Raw genomic sequence first — 18,226 nt, 5'->3', positions numbered from 1 at the left:
CAACTAAATAAACAATTAACAATTTCATGATTAGAATCCCAATTTTCAAACTTTATAGCTTTGTTATTTTACATCCAATTTCGGTTCCGTGAAATGTTTCATTTACATAAAAGAATTCATATTTTATATGTGAATTTCTAACTGTTTTACTAGAAGAATAAATTTGAAACGATATTTATATGTAAACCTCTATTTTCATATAAAACTGTTTTTAAAATTTTATGCTCATACAGTCTAATTACTGAATATTTATTTAAAAAATCCATGGATAAGCGTTTCAGGTTAGACCACCAATTTCAATGAGCATTTGGAAGGTACGCAAAAATAGTCATACGCAGAAATTACCCCTGTTCTTCATAGTGCTGTGAAAAAAGTTTTCGTTTTATTTTAAAATTTAAACATCTTCTGAAAGGAAAAACATTTCTGTACATTTTATAGGTGCATTTTGCTTCTTGTGATGTGAAGCCTAATCTCCATAATGATTTCTAAATTTACCCCATCTTGTGAAAACACTGGGATTTCCCATGATATTTATAGACCCTTTACTTCCGGTGACCAGTACTGCACTGCAAGTCTGCTAACCCGACATGCCATTCTGAGGATTGTGAGCTGACATATGTAGAATCTAGTCCGAATTTCTTCTGACCCTGCAACCCTCCTCTTTTTTATTTGGATATCGATATGTCGGGTTGGGGTCAGAACGATGTGCCACACAAAAAGTTGAGATTTAGCGGTACCGCGGAGTATCGCCCTTCAACCGCTTGTAACGACTTTCAAGTTGAAATTGTGCATGTCTCAGTTTCTGCTATATAGATGACGTATTATCGTTTAACAATCCTAGTCTCGGGGATTTGATACATCGCATCTACCCTGAATAACTTGAGATAAAGGATACTACAGACACACTGAAGTCAGCCTCATATCTTGACCTACACTTAGAGATCGATGGTCGTCGTCATGAACTAATAGATCGTTACAGTGTATCCATCTGCACTATGAAAACAGATTTGTTCAACGTGTCGTAGTTTTCCTTTCCTCTTTCGTCTACCCTACGACTTTTCATGAGCAACTCGGTGGGTATTTCTAGAAAAGCAGAGGACGCTTACCCAACCGGTGCACCTGGTCTATGCTCCCAGTTTTTAGTGGAGCCCGAGTTACTTTTGTTACTTTGTATGTATTATCTAAGTTACTTAATGTTCTATGTTTGTTGTCTGTTTTCCATTTCTGGTCTTTGTCCCTGGATTACATTCTTTTGATTTCCGCTAGAATCTTGGTTCCCTTGATTACTCTTTTACTGGAGATATATAGTTAAATTCTAAGAAATGCTTATTTTTTGTCCCTAATATTCCAAATCAGTTTTGGCCATAACAACCAAAATCAATACCAATCTTTTTATCCAAGAAAAACTTTTCACAAACAAGAGGCTCCCAGGAGCCAGAATCGATCACCTGGTTAAAATTTTGTCTTTTAAAGGCAATAAATTTAACAAGCAGTTGTCTAAATATTTTGACTCAAGAAGACTTTCGTGGGAATTACAATAAGGAGCATTTCAGCAATTGAAAGTTTCTTTCTATCATAGTTTTCAAGATATTGGCTGACAACTGTAAAAAAATTCCTTGTGCTCCTACCTAAGGAACATTCATATCAACTTTAATTGAATTCTACCCAGTAGTCCCTAAAGAGAACATTTTTTAAGGTAATGTCATTTAAAATAGCAAAAAAGTATATAAAAACAAGACTCCAAGGAACCTTAATTGCTCACCTGGTTGAAGTTTGCCTTTAAAGGGCAATAAATTTAACAAGCAGTTGTCCAGCAATTTTGACTCAAGAAGACTTTTTTTTTTAATAAATTTATTGTTTTTGAAAGTTTCTACAAATATTAATACAAATACAAAGACAGTCTCTCACACATCCTTTCATTCTGGAAAAAGTTGCAAATGTTAATAGCACAATATGTTTATAGATTGTCAGAGCATGAGCATTTCAGAGGGAAAAAAAGACCATCAGCATGAGAGTCAAAAGTGTTTAAGAACCGAGGGAAAGAGAAAGTTTTATTCCAGGACTAGGTCTTTGAATTTGTGCCATCTTTCGTCAAAAGAAATAATATTATCTTTTATCAAATATGAGCAATTCTCTTGCTTTTAACAATTATAGATTTCAGCCTTGAGATTAGGTAGAAAAAGATCGACATCTTCGTTTATATATATATAATTTCAATGTTGATATTTTTTTTCATAATTCAAATTTATTATATCACTCAAGCGAGTGCTTAAAGTAATCCCCATGACTTCAAAGGGCTCATATACCCAACTAAGTTTTCCATTAGCGCATAATCTTTCATTACTTCCTATTTTAGAACCAATCCATACGGCTTTTGTTTTGTCAAATTATGAGTTAGACCTGAATATTTAGAAAACTGTTCAAATAGATTGAGTGTTTTCTTAAGGCTTTTTTCTGTGCCATCAAGGAAGATATCAGTATCATCTGCATATTGAAATATTTTTAAAATGTTGTCTTTTATTGTAATGCCCTTAATGCCTTTATTATTTCTAATGAGGATTCTCATTATTTCAACACATAGTAAAAATAGGTAAGGCAATATTGGATCTCCTTGTCTGCAACCCCTACCTATATGAAAAATCAGAGAAGATGCCATTTTGTAGTACACATTGATTTATTTCAGTTTATGTTGTTTATAAAACTATTACTAAATCCAAAATAACCCATCACATTGTACAAGAGTCTCCAAGAAACTGAATCAAAGGCTTTTTCGAAATCTATTAGTAGGAGTAAACCTTGAATAGCTATATCTTCAGTACTTTGAAGAATATCAGACAAGACGGGTATTTTCACCAATGTATCTCCGCTTTAAGAAACCCTTTTGATTTTCGTGAATCAGTTTGTCTAAGACGGTTTTAAGTCTATTTGCTAGACATCCAGATAATGATTTGTAAGTAACGTTTAACAGTGATATTGGACGCCAGTTTTTAAGATATTCCCTGGGTTTATCTCCCTTAGGTAAAATTGATATTATTCCCTGTCTGTGTGTAATTGAAAGTTAATTGCACTCGAGTCCATAGTTACAGGATCTTAAAATAAAGTGTCCCAGGTCCTTCCAAAAGAATTTAAAGAATTCAGCAGAATACCCATCAGACCCTGGTGATTTCTCATTTTTTCATCTTTTTCAAAACAGTTTGAGCTTCAGAATAAGTGATTTCACCCTCAAGCTGGAGTGCCTCTTCAATACAGTCTTGGAACATTATAATCTTTAAGTAACTATCTAAATTTACATCAGTGAGTATATCATCTTTACTGGAATAAAGCTTTTTGTAAAATGATTTTATTTCCTTTAGGATTTCATTTTGATCAATTATCTTATCACCATTTTGGTTTATAACCTGAGTAACTGTCTTTCATTCTTATGTAATTCCGCTTTTTAAGACCACAAAAATATTTAGTAGGTTTTTCTCCATTTTCTATCCACTTCACTCGTGATCTCAAGATAGAACCCTTTAGTTCTTCCTTTCTTAAATCTTCTCATTCTTTCTCAAGAAGACTTTGGTAAGACTTAAGGATCATTTCAGCAATTGAAAATTTCTGTCTATCAGTTTTCAAAATATTCAATAACTCTTACAAGGAGTTGTCTAACTACTTTGATTCCTGAAGACTTTTGAAGGCCTTTTAATAAGGATCATTTCAGCAATTGCAAGAATCTGGCTAAACTTAACAGTTTCGAGATATAACATGCAGAAATCTACTGTCAGACCCCTATGTTCTATTTATAGTAACAGCAGCCATGTTTTTCGATGAATTAAAAATTTCCACATTAGTTCTATGCAGGATACCCCAAGGAACATACCAAGTTTGGTTCCAATGGGTCATGTAGTGTCAGAGGAGATGATTTTTGAAAGAAATAACATTAAAAAAAAACATTGAAAATGGGCATTAACTTCAACTTGGCTTAACAAATAAAAGCAAAATTTGACCATAGATAAATCTCATCAAGCTGAACACATTTACCCAATGTCAGAATTTGGCAAATTTTGGTGATTTATGTGAAAAACTACTGTCTTACCCCTATATTCTATTTTTAGTAGTGGCAGCCATGTTTTTTGATAGGGCAAATATCCCTACATCAGTTCTATTTTGGTTCCAATTGGTCAAGTAGTGTCAGAGAAGAATTTTGAAAAATTGCTAATGATGATTATTTACGACAACAACAGACGCCAAGTGATGGCAATAGCTCACATATGGCCTTCCACCAGGTCTTCCAAAAGTAAATTGGAAACAATGCTATTATACAAATACAACCATGTTTTTTTCACTTCCTGTGTATGTACAGTAGAAAGCCTAATTGCAGAATAAATATATGTACAAGAGATGTAAGGTGTAAACATGGTTGTGTTGCACTTATACATTTCTTTTAAATTCTTTCTTTGAGGGAATCTTTCCTAAAAATGATCACAACAGATGCAAGTTTGATAATCATTTTATTGCAAACCTAACAGAAATTCATTATAATTAGTTGTAACAAAATAATTATTATTTTATACCACTATTAATATAAATATTATATATTTTGCAGCATGTGCTCTTCAATTATAAGATGAAAGTTTGACTTCCAATTAAAATCTACATTTGACATTTTGATGACATTTATTGAAAATTTAGGCTTTAAGTTTATTTAAAGCATTCTCTAGAGTTTCTCTAGTTTGCCTGTGATTCACTAATTAAGAGAAACTTACTAGTGCTTATCTTTACTTACAGCACTTCTTTTCTAACAGTATATTAGAAAAGGGCTTGTAAGTCGTGTCATGTGACTCTGTGACTTTACAATTTGCAAAAATGTGTCCACCCTGACTCCCACTCAAAAGGATAAGAAGTGGTTATCTATGAAGTAACTACTACAATTTTAATAACTAAAACCTCTTATGCATTAATATGATAATAAAATATGATGCTCAACTATTTCTACACTGTAATATTATATAGTTAGGTAATAACACAAAATAGAAATTGTGCACAAAGTTGATGTACCCAGAAATAGCAAACCAAATACAAATCAGACAGGCCCTATAGGTTAATAGATTATTCTGCCTGGTAAACAATATTCATACACATTAAAATATAAAAGTTCTTAAATGATAACAAAGTGATAACAAATTTTGTTTTTTAGAAATATCAAATACCAACTCAACTTTACACACAACACAAAACTCCATTTACAACAAACCACCTTCTGACCAGCAGAGCATTAACAAGAAATTCAGTAACAATCAACAAGACGGGTGAATAGTAAGCTCACCAATACTTTATTCAATAGACCAATGTCTTTATATACAGATGAAGAATTCCGTTCAGCTTAACAGTAAGTTAATTTCAGACAGCAACCAAAACTGCTTTTATTAATCCACTTAATAATTCAAATTGTTTTGTAACAACCTTTCTGATTGGTTAGTTCTCTTTGAGAAAACCAAGTTATTTTGTATAACCTGGTTTGGTACTGTGACACCATTCATGTCAATAGGTCCACACAGGTGTCACTGTGATTTAAAATAATCCCAGACATAATAATGTTTTGATAATGAATCAATTATTAATATTTGAATTTTGATTCAATTAATTTAATTTAAAAAGTGAACCTACAAAACAAATACTGAGAGCAAGCTCACAATGATGGTGACCCCCACTTCAAATGCAGTTCAAAATATAACCGGCGAGTTCAACTATCTTCATTTACATCTACATATGACACCAAACCTTCCTATAAAATGTCATCAAAATCCCTTTGGCAGTCTGGGAGGAGTTACAATAATGAGGGTAAAAATGTAAAACCCTTAATTAGATTATCTCCCTTTCAAGTCCCCTGACAGTAATTATATTTCTTTATGCACATCTACACATGACGCCTAATTTCCTATCAAATTTCGTCAACATTCCTACAGAGGTTTCTGAGGAGTTGCACTGACAAGAAATGTGGACAGACAAATAGAATGATTCATATATACCCCTCCCCTCCAAAAAACAAACTTTGTTTGCAGTGGTAGAATAATTCCAATAAAATAAGCAAAAAGCCTCTAAAGGGAATTTTTTACAGTTGCCTCACTGACAAATATTGTGTTCAGCAAAACAGGACATTGATATCTAACAGGAAACAAACATATCCTCTATTACTACCAAGCTAAAAAATATTGAGATGGAATAAGGACAGACATGGTGATAGAATGAGAGACCGAAAAGGTGATTTCAATGTACTGCCCAATCATTGAGGTGTTGAATTTTTGTGAGAATAATGTTAATTACAGTTATGAAGAAAGAAACTGCAACAGCAGTGGGCTACACATAATGGCTGAACAGGCCTAACAACAGTGCATAACTACATCTTTACTCCATACATAATTATCAGATTTAGATGCACATAGACAACTTGAAAAACTTCTAAAAAATAAAGGTGAAGGCTTTGAAAGAATTGTTGTATCTTTGTGACCTAATGTTCTACTGGTTCTGACTTTACATAGCTTGTAAGAATAAAGAGTCAATATTCAGGACCTTTGGACTCAGTTTCTACTGATCTCTTCAGTTTTCCAGGTTTTGTTGGTTACATTGAGTTTGGTCCATGCAGCTTTTGAAAAGCTATGCTACACATGTCTAGTGCATTTGATGCAAAGACAAACTAGCAATTAGAAACAATAAGCCATAGGTCATCTATTAGTGCTTGAGTCAGTGTCTAAATCAGAATCTTCATCATCTGATGTTTGCTTATCTTTCAGTTTTTCTTCAAGAGTCTTTTTAATAGCACTCAGTCTTTTTAGTATATTCTGATAATCAAACTGTTTCCTCCTATCTCCAAAAGGATCCTGTTAATAATAGTAGAAACAAAACAGTTAAATCTAAGGTATATCTAAATTAAAGTTTGGTTTTTAATTAAAATTAAGGACATTTTTACATTAAGAAAATCCCAAGACTTCTATCAATGTGTTTTGCACATGTATAGATATAAATTAACAAGTTTCTCAGACAATATACTGTATTCTGGGATATTTTCACTGTCTTTTTTTAGCATTTTTCTATTTTATCTCCTATGGGGCAGTCTAAAATTCCCAGTCATTCTTAAAATCATTTGACAGCTTCTATGAAGAAAATAGCAAAATCAAAATATTCCAATTTACAATAAATTAAAAGAAAATAATCAGGACAGTTGTTCTAGGATTTTTTTTTTTTAATTTTAGGTTTTCACACAAAAACTCCAAATAAAGATTTAATTTCCCATAATTAAAGAAAGTCTGCTTCCCAAACTAAATCCTTTCAGAAATTCAAGTTTTATACATGCAAAAGGGGGCATAATAAACAAGTTCCCAACACTTAAATTGCACTTGCCCCTGATAACATGTAAGTGGAATCCTAGAACACTTAGGGGCATGAACATTATTGCAAACAAATCCCTCTCCACCCATCACAAAGAATGTCTTACTTTAAATTTCTCAAAACAGCATTGCTTTCAGTTGAAAATATTAAAAAAAAATATTTTAAAAACAATTTTCACCCATTTTTTTTCTTTTTCAAAAATCAAGGGGTCATTGAATGGTTTATGGAGTAGGACTGAATATATACTATATATAGTGGATGATCTTGACAAGTTGCTAATTTTGGCATATTTTAGCAGTCTGTCCAAAATCCCAGTATATTATTACTGAGCTTAAGTACTTAGTAGATGCCTATGCATCTGCCAAAATTGTTTCCATACTTTTTCTCAAACTTGCCAAATTAACCTGCCATACAATACAAAATTATGCAGTGTAACAATTAAATCCCAATTTTGTCAAGGTACCTCAGCTCTATCTTTATTTAATCTTAAGGATTTTCACTGGTTATGTTCAGCCATTTTTGTCAGATTTGCGGACTCCTCTGGTTTTATCCATTTCATAGCATTAATATTTTATGCCCAGTGACCCCCACTTTCCTTTACAAAATTTAACACACCTTAAAATGTTATTTGGGAAGATTTAATAAAATACTTGCTGTTTCTTCAATGGATTTTATAAATAAAACCTATTATGACAAAAGCCATGAAAAATTATGAGAAATCTTTTTCCCACCAAAAATAATTTCGAACTTCTGTGACTCATTATTTTTTTTTTTCATATTTTTCTAGCATGAAAGATTTCACAACCCTTTGAAATTCTTATTATTTATAAACAAAGCAGCGAACATCCTTAATATTCTAATATTACTGACCTGCATTGACTGGCCCTGCTTGGACAAGTTAGAATTGCACACAGATTCATAGTATTCATGATAATCCAGGAAAGAAGATTCCATCACTTCACTAAAAATACACAAGGAAAAAACACATGGTCTTATGAAACACTATCACGAATAGTATGAAAGGTAATATTCCATTATATCATGGATTCACACACAGAACAAAAACTAGTAGAAATGTATTGGTTCTCAATAACAACATCTTTTTTTCAAAACTCATCAACAACACATGCAAGTCAAAAACTGCAGGCAAATAACTACTTAAATCTGTAAAAAAAGGACTTCTAATGGTACAATAAATGAAACCTAACCATTGCTTTGGTGCAAATCAAACAAAAAATAACAGTGCAATGACTCCACATTAAACTGACATACATATGAGGCTTAGAACCGCTGGAAAATGTGAGGCTGCATGGAACATTACACCAGTTCCAGAGAATTTTTATATCAAAGGTTTTGTCGAGTCAGTGCACTATTATTGTCTTTAAACTGCATCAAACTTTAAAAAAAAAATGTTCTACACAAAAAACAATAATATTCATTATTTGAAGTGGGACCCATCCTGGCAATTTCAAAACAATGTAACATTTGTGACATCACAACAGAAAGATATATTCAGTCAGTGACCATATATTACTTGTAAATATATGGTCAATGCATTCTGACTGCTCAAATAAAATGGTTCCAGTAATCCAGTATAAAAATCTATAAACAGGGTATGACAAAAGTTTAAATCTGCATATCAGTAACTGAAGAACTGAAATGGGATTTTGCTCAATTCATTCTTATCAGAACTTTATAGTAGTTAATAACTGTGCAATCCTTCAATTTGTTTTAAGGATATCATCTAGAGATTACCAAAAAGAGAGAGAAAAAAATATCAAAACAGCATAACTCTTAAAACTATGAAATGGTTTCTGGAGAAATTTGAGCTTCATCAGAATTTTATAGAGCTTTGTACTTATGAACTGTGAAAAGTGTGAAAAAAATCCCAATTATCATCTGGAAACCATTCAGATAAATGTATGGATAAATAAGTTATACACATTAATAACAAGAACTTATGAACAAGACCATAAAAGAAAACACCAAAAGATTGGCCATGCAAGACTACATGCCATGTCAAAATTGATTTATCTCCCTTTGCACTATGTAAAAAAGCATTTTCTGTAATAAAAAATTATTCTTTAATATGATTGATGCCACAAAGTTCCCAAATTCATTAAGAACATTAGATTCATGCACTGGTATATTGTTTATAGTAGGCCTTACAGAAGCATGTCCTTACAAGATTAATTACTGAAAAATATAAATCTAATCCAGATAAAAGCCAGACCTATTCAACAGACTAAAACTTTTTTAAAAAGTATGTTGTTTTTTTTTTGTAATTAAATTTTATAAAATGCTCCTTTTGCCTTTTTTTAAACCAAATAAATAAACAATTTAAACCATAATCCAAAAAATCATCTTTTTTTCTGTTGGTGTCAAGCACCTTGCTATAAAATTTCATTCAGATCCATCAACTAAATGTCATACTCCGTCAAAAAATGCAGTGTAAACCTATTACAACGATGAAGGCAACACCTAATATTTGACTTATTTTTTAATTTGGCCCAAACTACTTTCCCATGATAAAGTACAGAGCTGACCTTGAGGTCAAAGGGGAAAGTCACATATAGGGTCATCAGTGTATGTGACATACTTCCTCATGTTGATTCATTCACAAGCCAAGAACTAAGGATTAGGTCAAAAGACAGAAATGTCAATTACTTTTGTATGCGAAAAATGCCAAGAGAACAATGTTGAGAATAAGTTGTAAATTAAGACAATATGTCCTTTCTCTAAAGTCAGACTGAAGGGAAGACATACCTATCTGAAATATTCTGGTGCGTATATACATATTGTTGACATCTTTTCAAATCATCCCTCCATATGCTTTGTATTCAAGTGAGAAATAATAAAGATAAGCATCAGAGCTAATAAAAAAAGCAAATAATTGTTTTACATACTACAAGCTGTCAGGACAAGGACACTTTCTTTCCAACATATCACAGACAGCTACTCTCAGTGTTTCATGTCTAATCACATCATTATACCGCTGTGCATCACCAGGATTTCTTTCCTGAAAATGAATAAACATAATATCATACCATAACATACACATGAAATATATATCGAAATAATGGAACCACTTAAATGCGACCTCTTAAGGCCAGACAGATAAAGAAATACATCAACTTATTTTAGCAACATGATGATATCTACCTCTTAAATAAATACATGATTTGCAAAGGGATTTTTTTAAGAAAGAAAAGGTACATAGTTTAGAGCAATTTTATTTCATTTATAAAAACATTTAATGTTTAAATTGAAATTGTACCAATTTTGTTTGGTCATAATGTTATTAAGCGAAAGAAGGTACAGCATCACCTGTGGGAGATTATAAACAACTGCAAAAAGACAGAAGAATCCTGAATTTCTGAGAAATAAAGAAGCAACCTGAACAAAAGAGGTGAGTTGAAATGTATGACATTGCATGCATTACCCATTCAAATCCTGGTTCATTATGATAAGGTTTTTCATTCAGCAGTGACTGTATGGAGATCAACACACTGGATAGACTCTGTGCAGGGCTCCAGGATGGACCTGCCCATGTCCTAAAGAAATAATGACAAAAAATAAAATTATTACCAAGGTTTAGATCCATAGACTTCTAAATTTATTTTGTATTTATCAATTATGGACTTTAAATAAAGTAAATATGTTATATATGAGCCTGTTCAGATTACATCGACTGATGGCGAGGTCCATATATAATGTATTGACTGAGTGAAAGTCCTTAATTTATATATTATATATGTAGATAATGTATTTCCTTTTTGTCTGCTTCGTCTTCTTCACTTCCTCCCTGATTGGCTGAGAGTAATTACAGAACAGAACAGTTTATATCCGAATCTTAATTTAAAAGTGTAGCATCAATATACATATAAATAGAATTATAGCGTCAATATATTTTAAAATAGAAACAAGGCTTCATGTACGTGGAATATCCTTTGCATCATGTGATCATAATCACCAATGAACAAAGAAGACTGTTACACCATATGTAATATTGAAAAATATAAACCAACTTTAAGTGAAAAATATATAATTTACATACATATACAATGCACTTTAAAATGGTATGTCATACCAAAAATATATTGTCCACAAAATATAAATATTTCAAATAATTTGTCGTTGTTAAAAGGTATGAACTGGAAACAGATTCCATTCTTTTGTATACAAAGATGTCAGGAATATTTAGCCACAAAAGAAGTGCTCATTTGAAACTTGGGAGCTTTAAAGATATTAAAACACTTTTTTAAATTAAAAAAAAAAACAATTGTTTGAATTGAATACTAGATAAACTACACGCTACATTTCATGCTTATCATGAATGGTTTTACATATAAATCCTCAAAAAATAGAATCGTACCCTAGAATACTTAAACAGACTTTGCCATTTTTGTACAGATTTGGATTAAACCGGACTTCTCTGTTACCAGTGGTCAGAAGTTTAACTCTTGGTGGACGTATGGGGTAATCAGGTGGAAATCTGATCATAAACAGGAAAAATCCTCCTTCATATGGTGTATCAAATGGACCTGTTATTAGAGCATGGATCTACAAGAGAAAAAACTGCAAAATGTTGTCTTTATCACGACCACAGAAAAGAGAAACTACAGAGTATAAATGGCAGATACAAAAATGTAATTGCCTACTGTTTTTTTTTATCTTTTCAGAGGTATAGCATATAGTGACAAGGCTATGTAGGACACTCAGAATACATGCTTTGCTACACTAAATCTCATCTCATAAATGATTAGAACATTACTACCATTTAGTGTGTAAAGATGCATGATACAGACTGCCAATATGTAAGCAATAGTGAAACATGTACTGTATGTAAGTAGTATTTTTTGTGTTTTTTGTGGTCTAGCTAATTAGCTGAGAAAAAAGATAATCAACCATTTCAAGTTACCTTTGTCATGTCTTCCTTATCTGGAACTATACATATGTAGGGTGGAGGTTCATTGTAAATAGCCATTATGTCTCTACAAAATGCAAAACCAATACTGAATAGTGATTTATACTAAGAACATAAAATATACACACATATTAATATATATGCATTTATATACATGTATAACTGTGGTTAAGAAGAAAAAGTCAACCCCAGATGAACTGTCTGGTAGTCATTATAAAGAAAAAGTTAGCCCCAGACAATCAATAAAAAAATGTGGAGTAAGAAAGTAAATAAGTAATTTGTTTATCATATTGACATGTGTAACACATTAAAAAATAGTCAACATTTAAAACAGAAGATGTAAACTCCCGGACCATTGTACCCATGAGTTACTTCAAAATAATAAACTTCGTGAATTACAATGAAGATTGTCAAGAGAAGTGAACAAAGAACAAGGAAATTACTTTGAATAAATGAATGGTTTACATTTCACATAAGCATTGTGGAACAGGAGATATATTTAGCTATAAACAGGTCAAGCCTAAAACCCTCAACTATGCTTGAAAGTGTAGTTCACAATCATGATTATCAAATATCCATATCAACTCCAGCAGAATTTTTTTTTTACTTTCTACAGGGACCAAATTTATTGTTCATTTACTCCTTTGAAATTGTGACATATAGTTCACATTTTTGAAGAGCACAACAAAAATCCCAGTCAAGTTTCCTAGTAGTTGTCCTGACCCACATGAAAAAGTTGCTTATTAATAAACTTGAGCGTATTACAATTCAGTCAAAGTAACCCATTAAATTCAAAAATTTAATAGCAAAATTTCGATTTCTAAATATCAACAAATTGATTCAAATAATTTTTATTTCAATTTTTTGTTTTTATCTAAACCTAAATACATGTATATTAAACATAAAGTACAACTGCACAATGGTATTAAACAAAACTATTTATCAAAATCTATCATTTTTCTTTTATCTAATTCTACAGTACATTTTGATTAACAGTGAACTATCTGCACCTCTTACAACACAAGTGTGACATTCCAATACTTTGCTATGAATTGATTGATTGATAGACAGATTGTAGGTTAACATCCTATGATGGATGTTTCATGCATTTCAAGATACATATATATATATATTTAACATCCCAACAAACCCCGGCTTTGCACTGGCCTGACAAACTGCACCAGCTTTATAATTACCTGCAGAATCATACATAATGTGGCGACCGATTTTTAATGTGATAGCTCACTCAGAAAGTGTAATATGAAGTCCCTCACTGAAACAGCTAGGTCAGGGTACAGATAGGTTAATCCCATTTGTAATTCAGTGTCCTGGGCTGTTTTCTAATCTGATCAATTATTCTGAATTAAAGACAACTAGTCATAATGCTATCTCCTACATGCAGCACACTTGGCAGAGAAGTCTTGAGTTCTGATTATCAATTATAGTCTTTCATTTGAGGACTGAATTTCATTGAACCCAAATCCTCATATCTGCACCAAAGGTGCGCAAATTACCATGAGACCACATTTAACTACAAAGAGGCCTGGTACTGTAAGTTGACGGTTTACCAACTGAGTTACAGCCTCCGTGATATATTCCACTACAGTCGACATAGTGATGGCATAGCCATTTCTAAGGCTACTTATTTTAAATTAAAATTTATTTTAACTGTTTTAATTTATGGACCTTTTTATTCTGAGTACACATTGTTGCGTTGGTTTCTCGTTTTCCCAGTCTTTACAAGAACAGGGGTCCCATTTATCAGTCAGCTTCCCCAAAATATCTCCTGCTTCACTTAGAGGAGTTTCGTCTGCACTGGAAGTCGCCATCTTTCTACTTTCACATTTGAAGGATAACGGCTATGTAACACAATTTCCTATTAAATTCTTTTTTTTCACTTATGATTATCGAAAATCTACATAAAAAAAAGTTGTATTAATGATTTAAAACAGTAATGAAAAATAAACTAAAACTATCGAGTCAATACAACGCTTATAATTCATAAGGCAATTCTTCGTGTTTTAAAACGTTTCACAGATAAAACGTAGCAGGTGCGTTATCGGCGGTGTCCCCTGGCGTCATTTCTAAACATAGTAAACCAATCGAATTAAGTAAAGCTTTTACTGACCCTGTTTCCGACCTTTACTTAACCAATCAAACATCATTATTATCGCTAATCGTCAGCAAACGTAGCAGATACGTTCAGTTTCGTTAATACCACGTATTTAATCTCGTGGGCTTAGTAATTTATAACATTCGCAGAAAGTTCTTGATTTAGGCACAGTGTACAGAGTTATTTACTAAGTGGACTAAGAGTCAACAATTGTTCTTGTGTAAGTTAACTTGACAGAAAAGGAACAATTTAAGAATTTTCTAGAGAAAATATTCAACACTGAAAATTTCGAGTCCGACGTATTTTAATTTCTGATTAAATTTTCCTACATTAACGCATCTTCACACGGTAGTTAAGTTAAGAATGGATGATTTAATATCTGTTCCTTGTTTATTAGATGATCTTATGGACACGGGGATGATCAACGATGACTTCCACCTAGGAGGGCTGAAAGCTGCAGAGGGCCATGTACATGATGTAGTGAAGAAGTCTCCAAGTCACGAGTCTGACAGTGGGGTTAGTATCATGAGTAGTCCAGAACATTCAATTGTTTCAGACTTGAACGATGATGGTGCTTCATATCAAGCGCTGTCTCCTCCTTCATTTGAAAATTTTGGAAATCTTTTTGACAATGAACTAACAGATTACTTGAACTGTGATGAAGGTAGCAGTGATAATCATGACACTGAAGTTGCTAGTATTTTTACTGCATCACCTGGTATTTCTACACCAAAAACAAAGTTTGGAGGTAACCTTTCAAATGGCAATGAAAGTGTAAAACAGCCGTGCTTAAGAAGTGAATCCAAGAAAACTGCTAATACTATTCATGAAAACAATAATTCCAGCCAGGCAGACTTTAATGCAATTAGGTTAGCAGTTGGAACTACTGCTTCAGTAGTTCCACCTGTAAAGGTAATTAAAGTAATCAGTGCTCCAAAAAACACTTCAAGATTACAAGTAGAGCAAGAAATCTATGAAGCAATTGAGGAAAAGAACAAGAAAAATGCTAAACAGGCCAAAATCAATCGTGAAAAGAAGAAGGCCTACATTAAAAGTTTAGAGGATGAAGTTGACTCCCTTAAAACTGACAATTCTAACTTGACAGGGAGACTGAATAAAATGGAAAACCACAAAAATGCTCTTGAGGAAGAAGTTGCTTATCTGAAAAATGTCTTGGCTAACCAAAGCACCTTGTCTTCACTTCTGATGAACATTCCAAATGCTAATGTGAAGCTCTCTAGTTCATTTCTTCTGCGTAAAAGAAGTGCAGATCATGACCATGACTATCAACTGCAAATGAAAAGTGCAAAGAAATCCAAAATGGCTGGAGTGTGTCTTCATGTTGAAAATGAGAATGTGTCATTAGAGTTTTGTGCCTCTTGTTCGAGAAATTCTCAGCTTAGTACAAGTTGAACAAATATTGGTGGATAAATCTTGAGACATAATGATGGCCATGCCAATCCAAGGCATTTGGTATCACTCTCATGGTAACAAAGAGTGAAAACTCGTTTTCAGGTTGAAGAATTATCTACAAAAACGTAACCCTTGGTTGTTACAAATACGCATCCATTGTACATAATGCATGGTGTTGATAAATTAGTTTATCTTGACACAATAACTGAAAAAAATGGGTTTTATTTTTTTTTAAATGTCCGATCAAGAGTGGGTTCAAAGTCCCTTCAGACATTTACATTTGATGTACATGGTTGTTGAATTTTATCTGTAAAGGTTATTGTAAACAGTTGTAGACAAAAATGTAGTTACTGCATCAAGTTATGCATACCATAGATTAATTTGGCATGAATTTCAAGAATTTTGTTGAGTCATGAAATACCTTATTTGCTTATACAGTTGTATGACTGCAATTTTTGTCTACTTCTGTAATTATGCTATTGGATGTATGTAGACCAATTTCATTCAGCTTTACTAATGACTTCTACAGTTCTTTTGACAGGTGGCTGATTCCATGAAAATACCAGAAGAGCAGGCTGATGGGATTCCAGATTTCCTCAGCACTTTACCATATTTGGTAAGGTCTCGTATATGATACTTGCTTTTCCAAAGGGGAAATAATGCTTAAGAAAAAAAAACCTCAGAATTTTAGCAGTTTTCTTTTCTGAATTAAAAATACTTAAAAAAAAAATGAAATTTTGATAAGGATGTTAGGTTTGTGTAGTAGTCTTAGTAGAACCTAGGTAGGTAACTGCTTAAATAGTTAAGTTTTGAAAAATTTGCTTCAAGAATTAGTTTTGAAAGAAACAGTTATGTGGTTATTTATGAAAAGACCCATTCTGTTTTATTAAATTTTGCTACATTTTAATGGACTAACACTTGTAAGAGGGACTTTTATTTAGGGAGTAGTAAGTCAGACAAATTTATTAATTCACATTTGGCTTTATCTTCCCTTTGGTCAAGTTTGCACTAAATGTATCATGAAAAAATGAGGAACAAATTAACAAAGGGATATTCATCAAATGTGTACAACTTTAATATGAAAACTTAATGTTTAAATATGTTTCATTGCAGATATATATATATTACTGTTTTAAATGTTCCATAACATGTAAATTTACTCATTTCATATTGAAAGTTCTGTTAATATTTTTGTGCTTAAGGGATTACTGAATTGAATAAAAGGGAATGGCTTTAACTTTTGGAGGCCCCTTACTTTTCTATCAGGATAATTGTTCAAAAAAAAGGAAGAAAAAATTCTGAAAAAAAAAATTCAAAACATGCTGCAGATCTGGAAGTCTTGTTTTTTTTTTAATTGCACAGACCAAAATTTGATATGTTACCCTTGAAAACATTTCTTTTCTTCTGATCTGTTCAAGAACTGTTTTTTTTTTACATCCACATACATTAAAGCTATTGCCTTTTATTCTTAAGATGAGTGCCTATTACTTAAGGTTAACTTTTTACTATTCAGTTGTGATCCATGTTGGTGTTTGGAGACTGGAGATATCTAGAGAATGCAAGAAAATGTTTCCTAGAGTTTAAGAATGGGTAGTATCAAAAAAGGTGGTATAAAGTGGTAGGATGGTTTTTAAAGTGGGTTATGCTGTGAAAACAATTATTAAGTTATGAAATTTCATGTTTTTATGGGAACAAAAAGATTTGAAGAACAATAATCTATAGGTTGGGTTTGGTTGGACCAAGAAACCCCCAAAAATCTTCAAAAATCATTTGTCAATTTAGAATTAAAAATAAATTTTTTATTGGGTTTGAGATGAATAATCAATATTTAGGATGTTGTATAGTGCTGTTTTATATTTACTGTTGAATTATGTGATATGTTTGTAAAAAGGTTCATTGATGCATTAAAAACATGTTGACAATAAATTTTATACTTTTAATTGAATTTTTATTTCTCACTGCCTTTAACATATATGTGTCAGTATGTATTAATAAGTATCTTTACAGAATAGTACCAGTCTGAAGAGTTCAAAGCACTTGGCATATCATCTTTACCAGGTTGGCTATAATAGTATATAATATATTTACTTAGTTCACACTTACGACTACTAGCACAAGCAAAATGAATGGAAGTAACAACATTCATTTAAAAAGTTGACAATATGTGTACATTACACTACAATCAAAAAAGTATTTTTACATTTGAGTTTTAATATGTAATATATCTGTGTTGTAAAAAAAACTTGATTACTGTCTCATTTTTGCACGCCAGTCTTTTTTAACACTGGACATATTATGGTATACCAGAGTTCATTATTTAAATTTCACACAGTAAACAAAAAATGCTCTGATAAATTTTTGTGATGCTTCAGTGAATTGTGAGCTCCCTTTCCATTATTAGGAATTTC

The 18,226-nt window shown here is 32.1% G+C and overlaps 2 protein-coding genes across 3 annotated transcripts; one reads left to right on the top strand and one right to left on the bottom strand.

The window, feature by feature from the left end:
• Nucleotides 1-4,473: 4,473 nt before the first annotated feature.
• On the bottom strand, nucleotides 4,474-14,348 carry LOC148611673 (ubiquitin-conjugating enzyme E2 Z-like). The gene is made up of 7 exons (XM_088592452.1): nucleotides 13,979-14,348; nucleotides 12,287-12,359; nucleotides 11,741-11,928; nucleotides 10,808-10,919; nucleotides 10,272-10,384; nucleotides 8,236-8,326; nucleotides 4,474-6,857 (listed from the first exon to the last, which is right to left on the bottom strand). The coding sequence occupies exons 1-7, from the start codon at nucleotides 14,119-14,121 to the stop codon at nucleotides 6,702-6,704; spliced, it is 876 nt and encodes a 291-aa protein (XP_088448578.1). The 5' UTR covers nucleotides 14,122-14,348; the 3' UTR covers nucleotides 4,474-6,701.
• A 198-nt stretch (nucleotides 14,349-14,546) lies between these two features.
• Nucleotides 14,547-17,758, top strand: LOC148611672 (uncharacterized). 2 transcript variants are annotated; one of them, XR_015924172.1, is made up of 3 exons: nucleotides 14,547-14,625; nucleotides 14,803-16,434; nucleotides 17,332-17,758. XR_015924172.1 is itself a non-coding variant. In XM_088592451.1 (2 exons), exon 2 carries the CDS (start codon nucleotides 14,811-14,813, stop codon nucleotides 15,816-15,818), a length of 1,008 nt encoding a protein of 335 aa, XP_088448577.1. In that variant the 5' UTR covers nucleotides 14,547-14,625; nucleotides 14,803-14,810; the 3' UTR covers nucleotides 15,819-17,758. The 2 variants fall into 2 exon arrangements, 1 of the variants encoding a protein (XP_088448577.1); XM_088592451.1 differs by having other exon boundaries at nucleotides 14,803-17,758.
• The last annotated feature ends 468 nt before the right edge of the window (nucleotides 17,759-18,226 follow it).

This window comes from Perna viridis, chromosome 7, assembly GCF_037379345.1.
Source record: "Perna viridis isolate PV_CMFRI_1.1 ecotype Kerala chromosome 7, ASM3737934v1, whole genome shotgun sequence".
NCBI classification, from domain to species: domain Eukaryota; kingdom Metazoa; phylum Mollusca; class Bivalvia; order Mytilida; family Mytilidae; genus Perna; species Perna viridis.
The sequence above is the reverse complement of the archived record's forward strand: the minus strand, read 5'-3'. Positions and strand labels throughout refer to the sequence as shown.

Bases quoted from the DNA above. Each gene is read 5' to 3' on its own strand.
- LOC148611673 (XM_088592452.1), bottom strand. From the start codon at position 14,121: ATGGCGACTTCCAGTGCAGACGAAACTCCTCTAAGTGAAGCAGGAGAT. The intron at 11,929-12,286 runs GTAACTTGAAAT...TTTCTCTTGTAG, and splicing joins ATAAGGAAGACATGACAAAG to ATCCATGCTCTAATAACAGG. The intron at 6,858-8,235 runs GTCAGTAATATT...TATTATTAACAG, and splicing joins AGCAGGGCCAGTCAATGCAG to GATCCTTTTGGAGATAGGAG.
- LOC148611672 (XM_088592451.1), top strand. From the start codon at position 14,811: ATGGACACGGGGATGATCAACGATGACTTCCACCTAGGAGGGCTGAAA.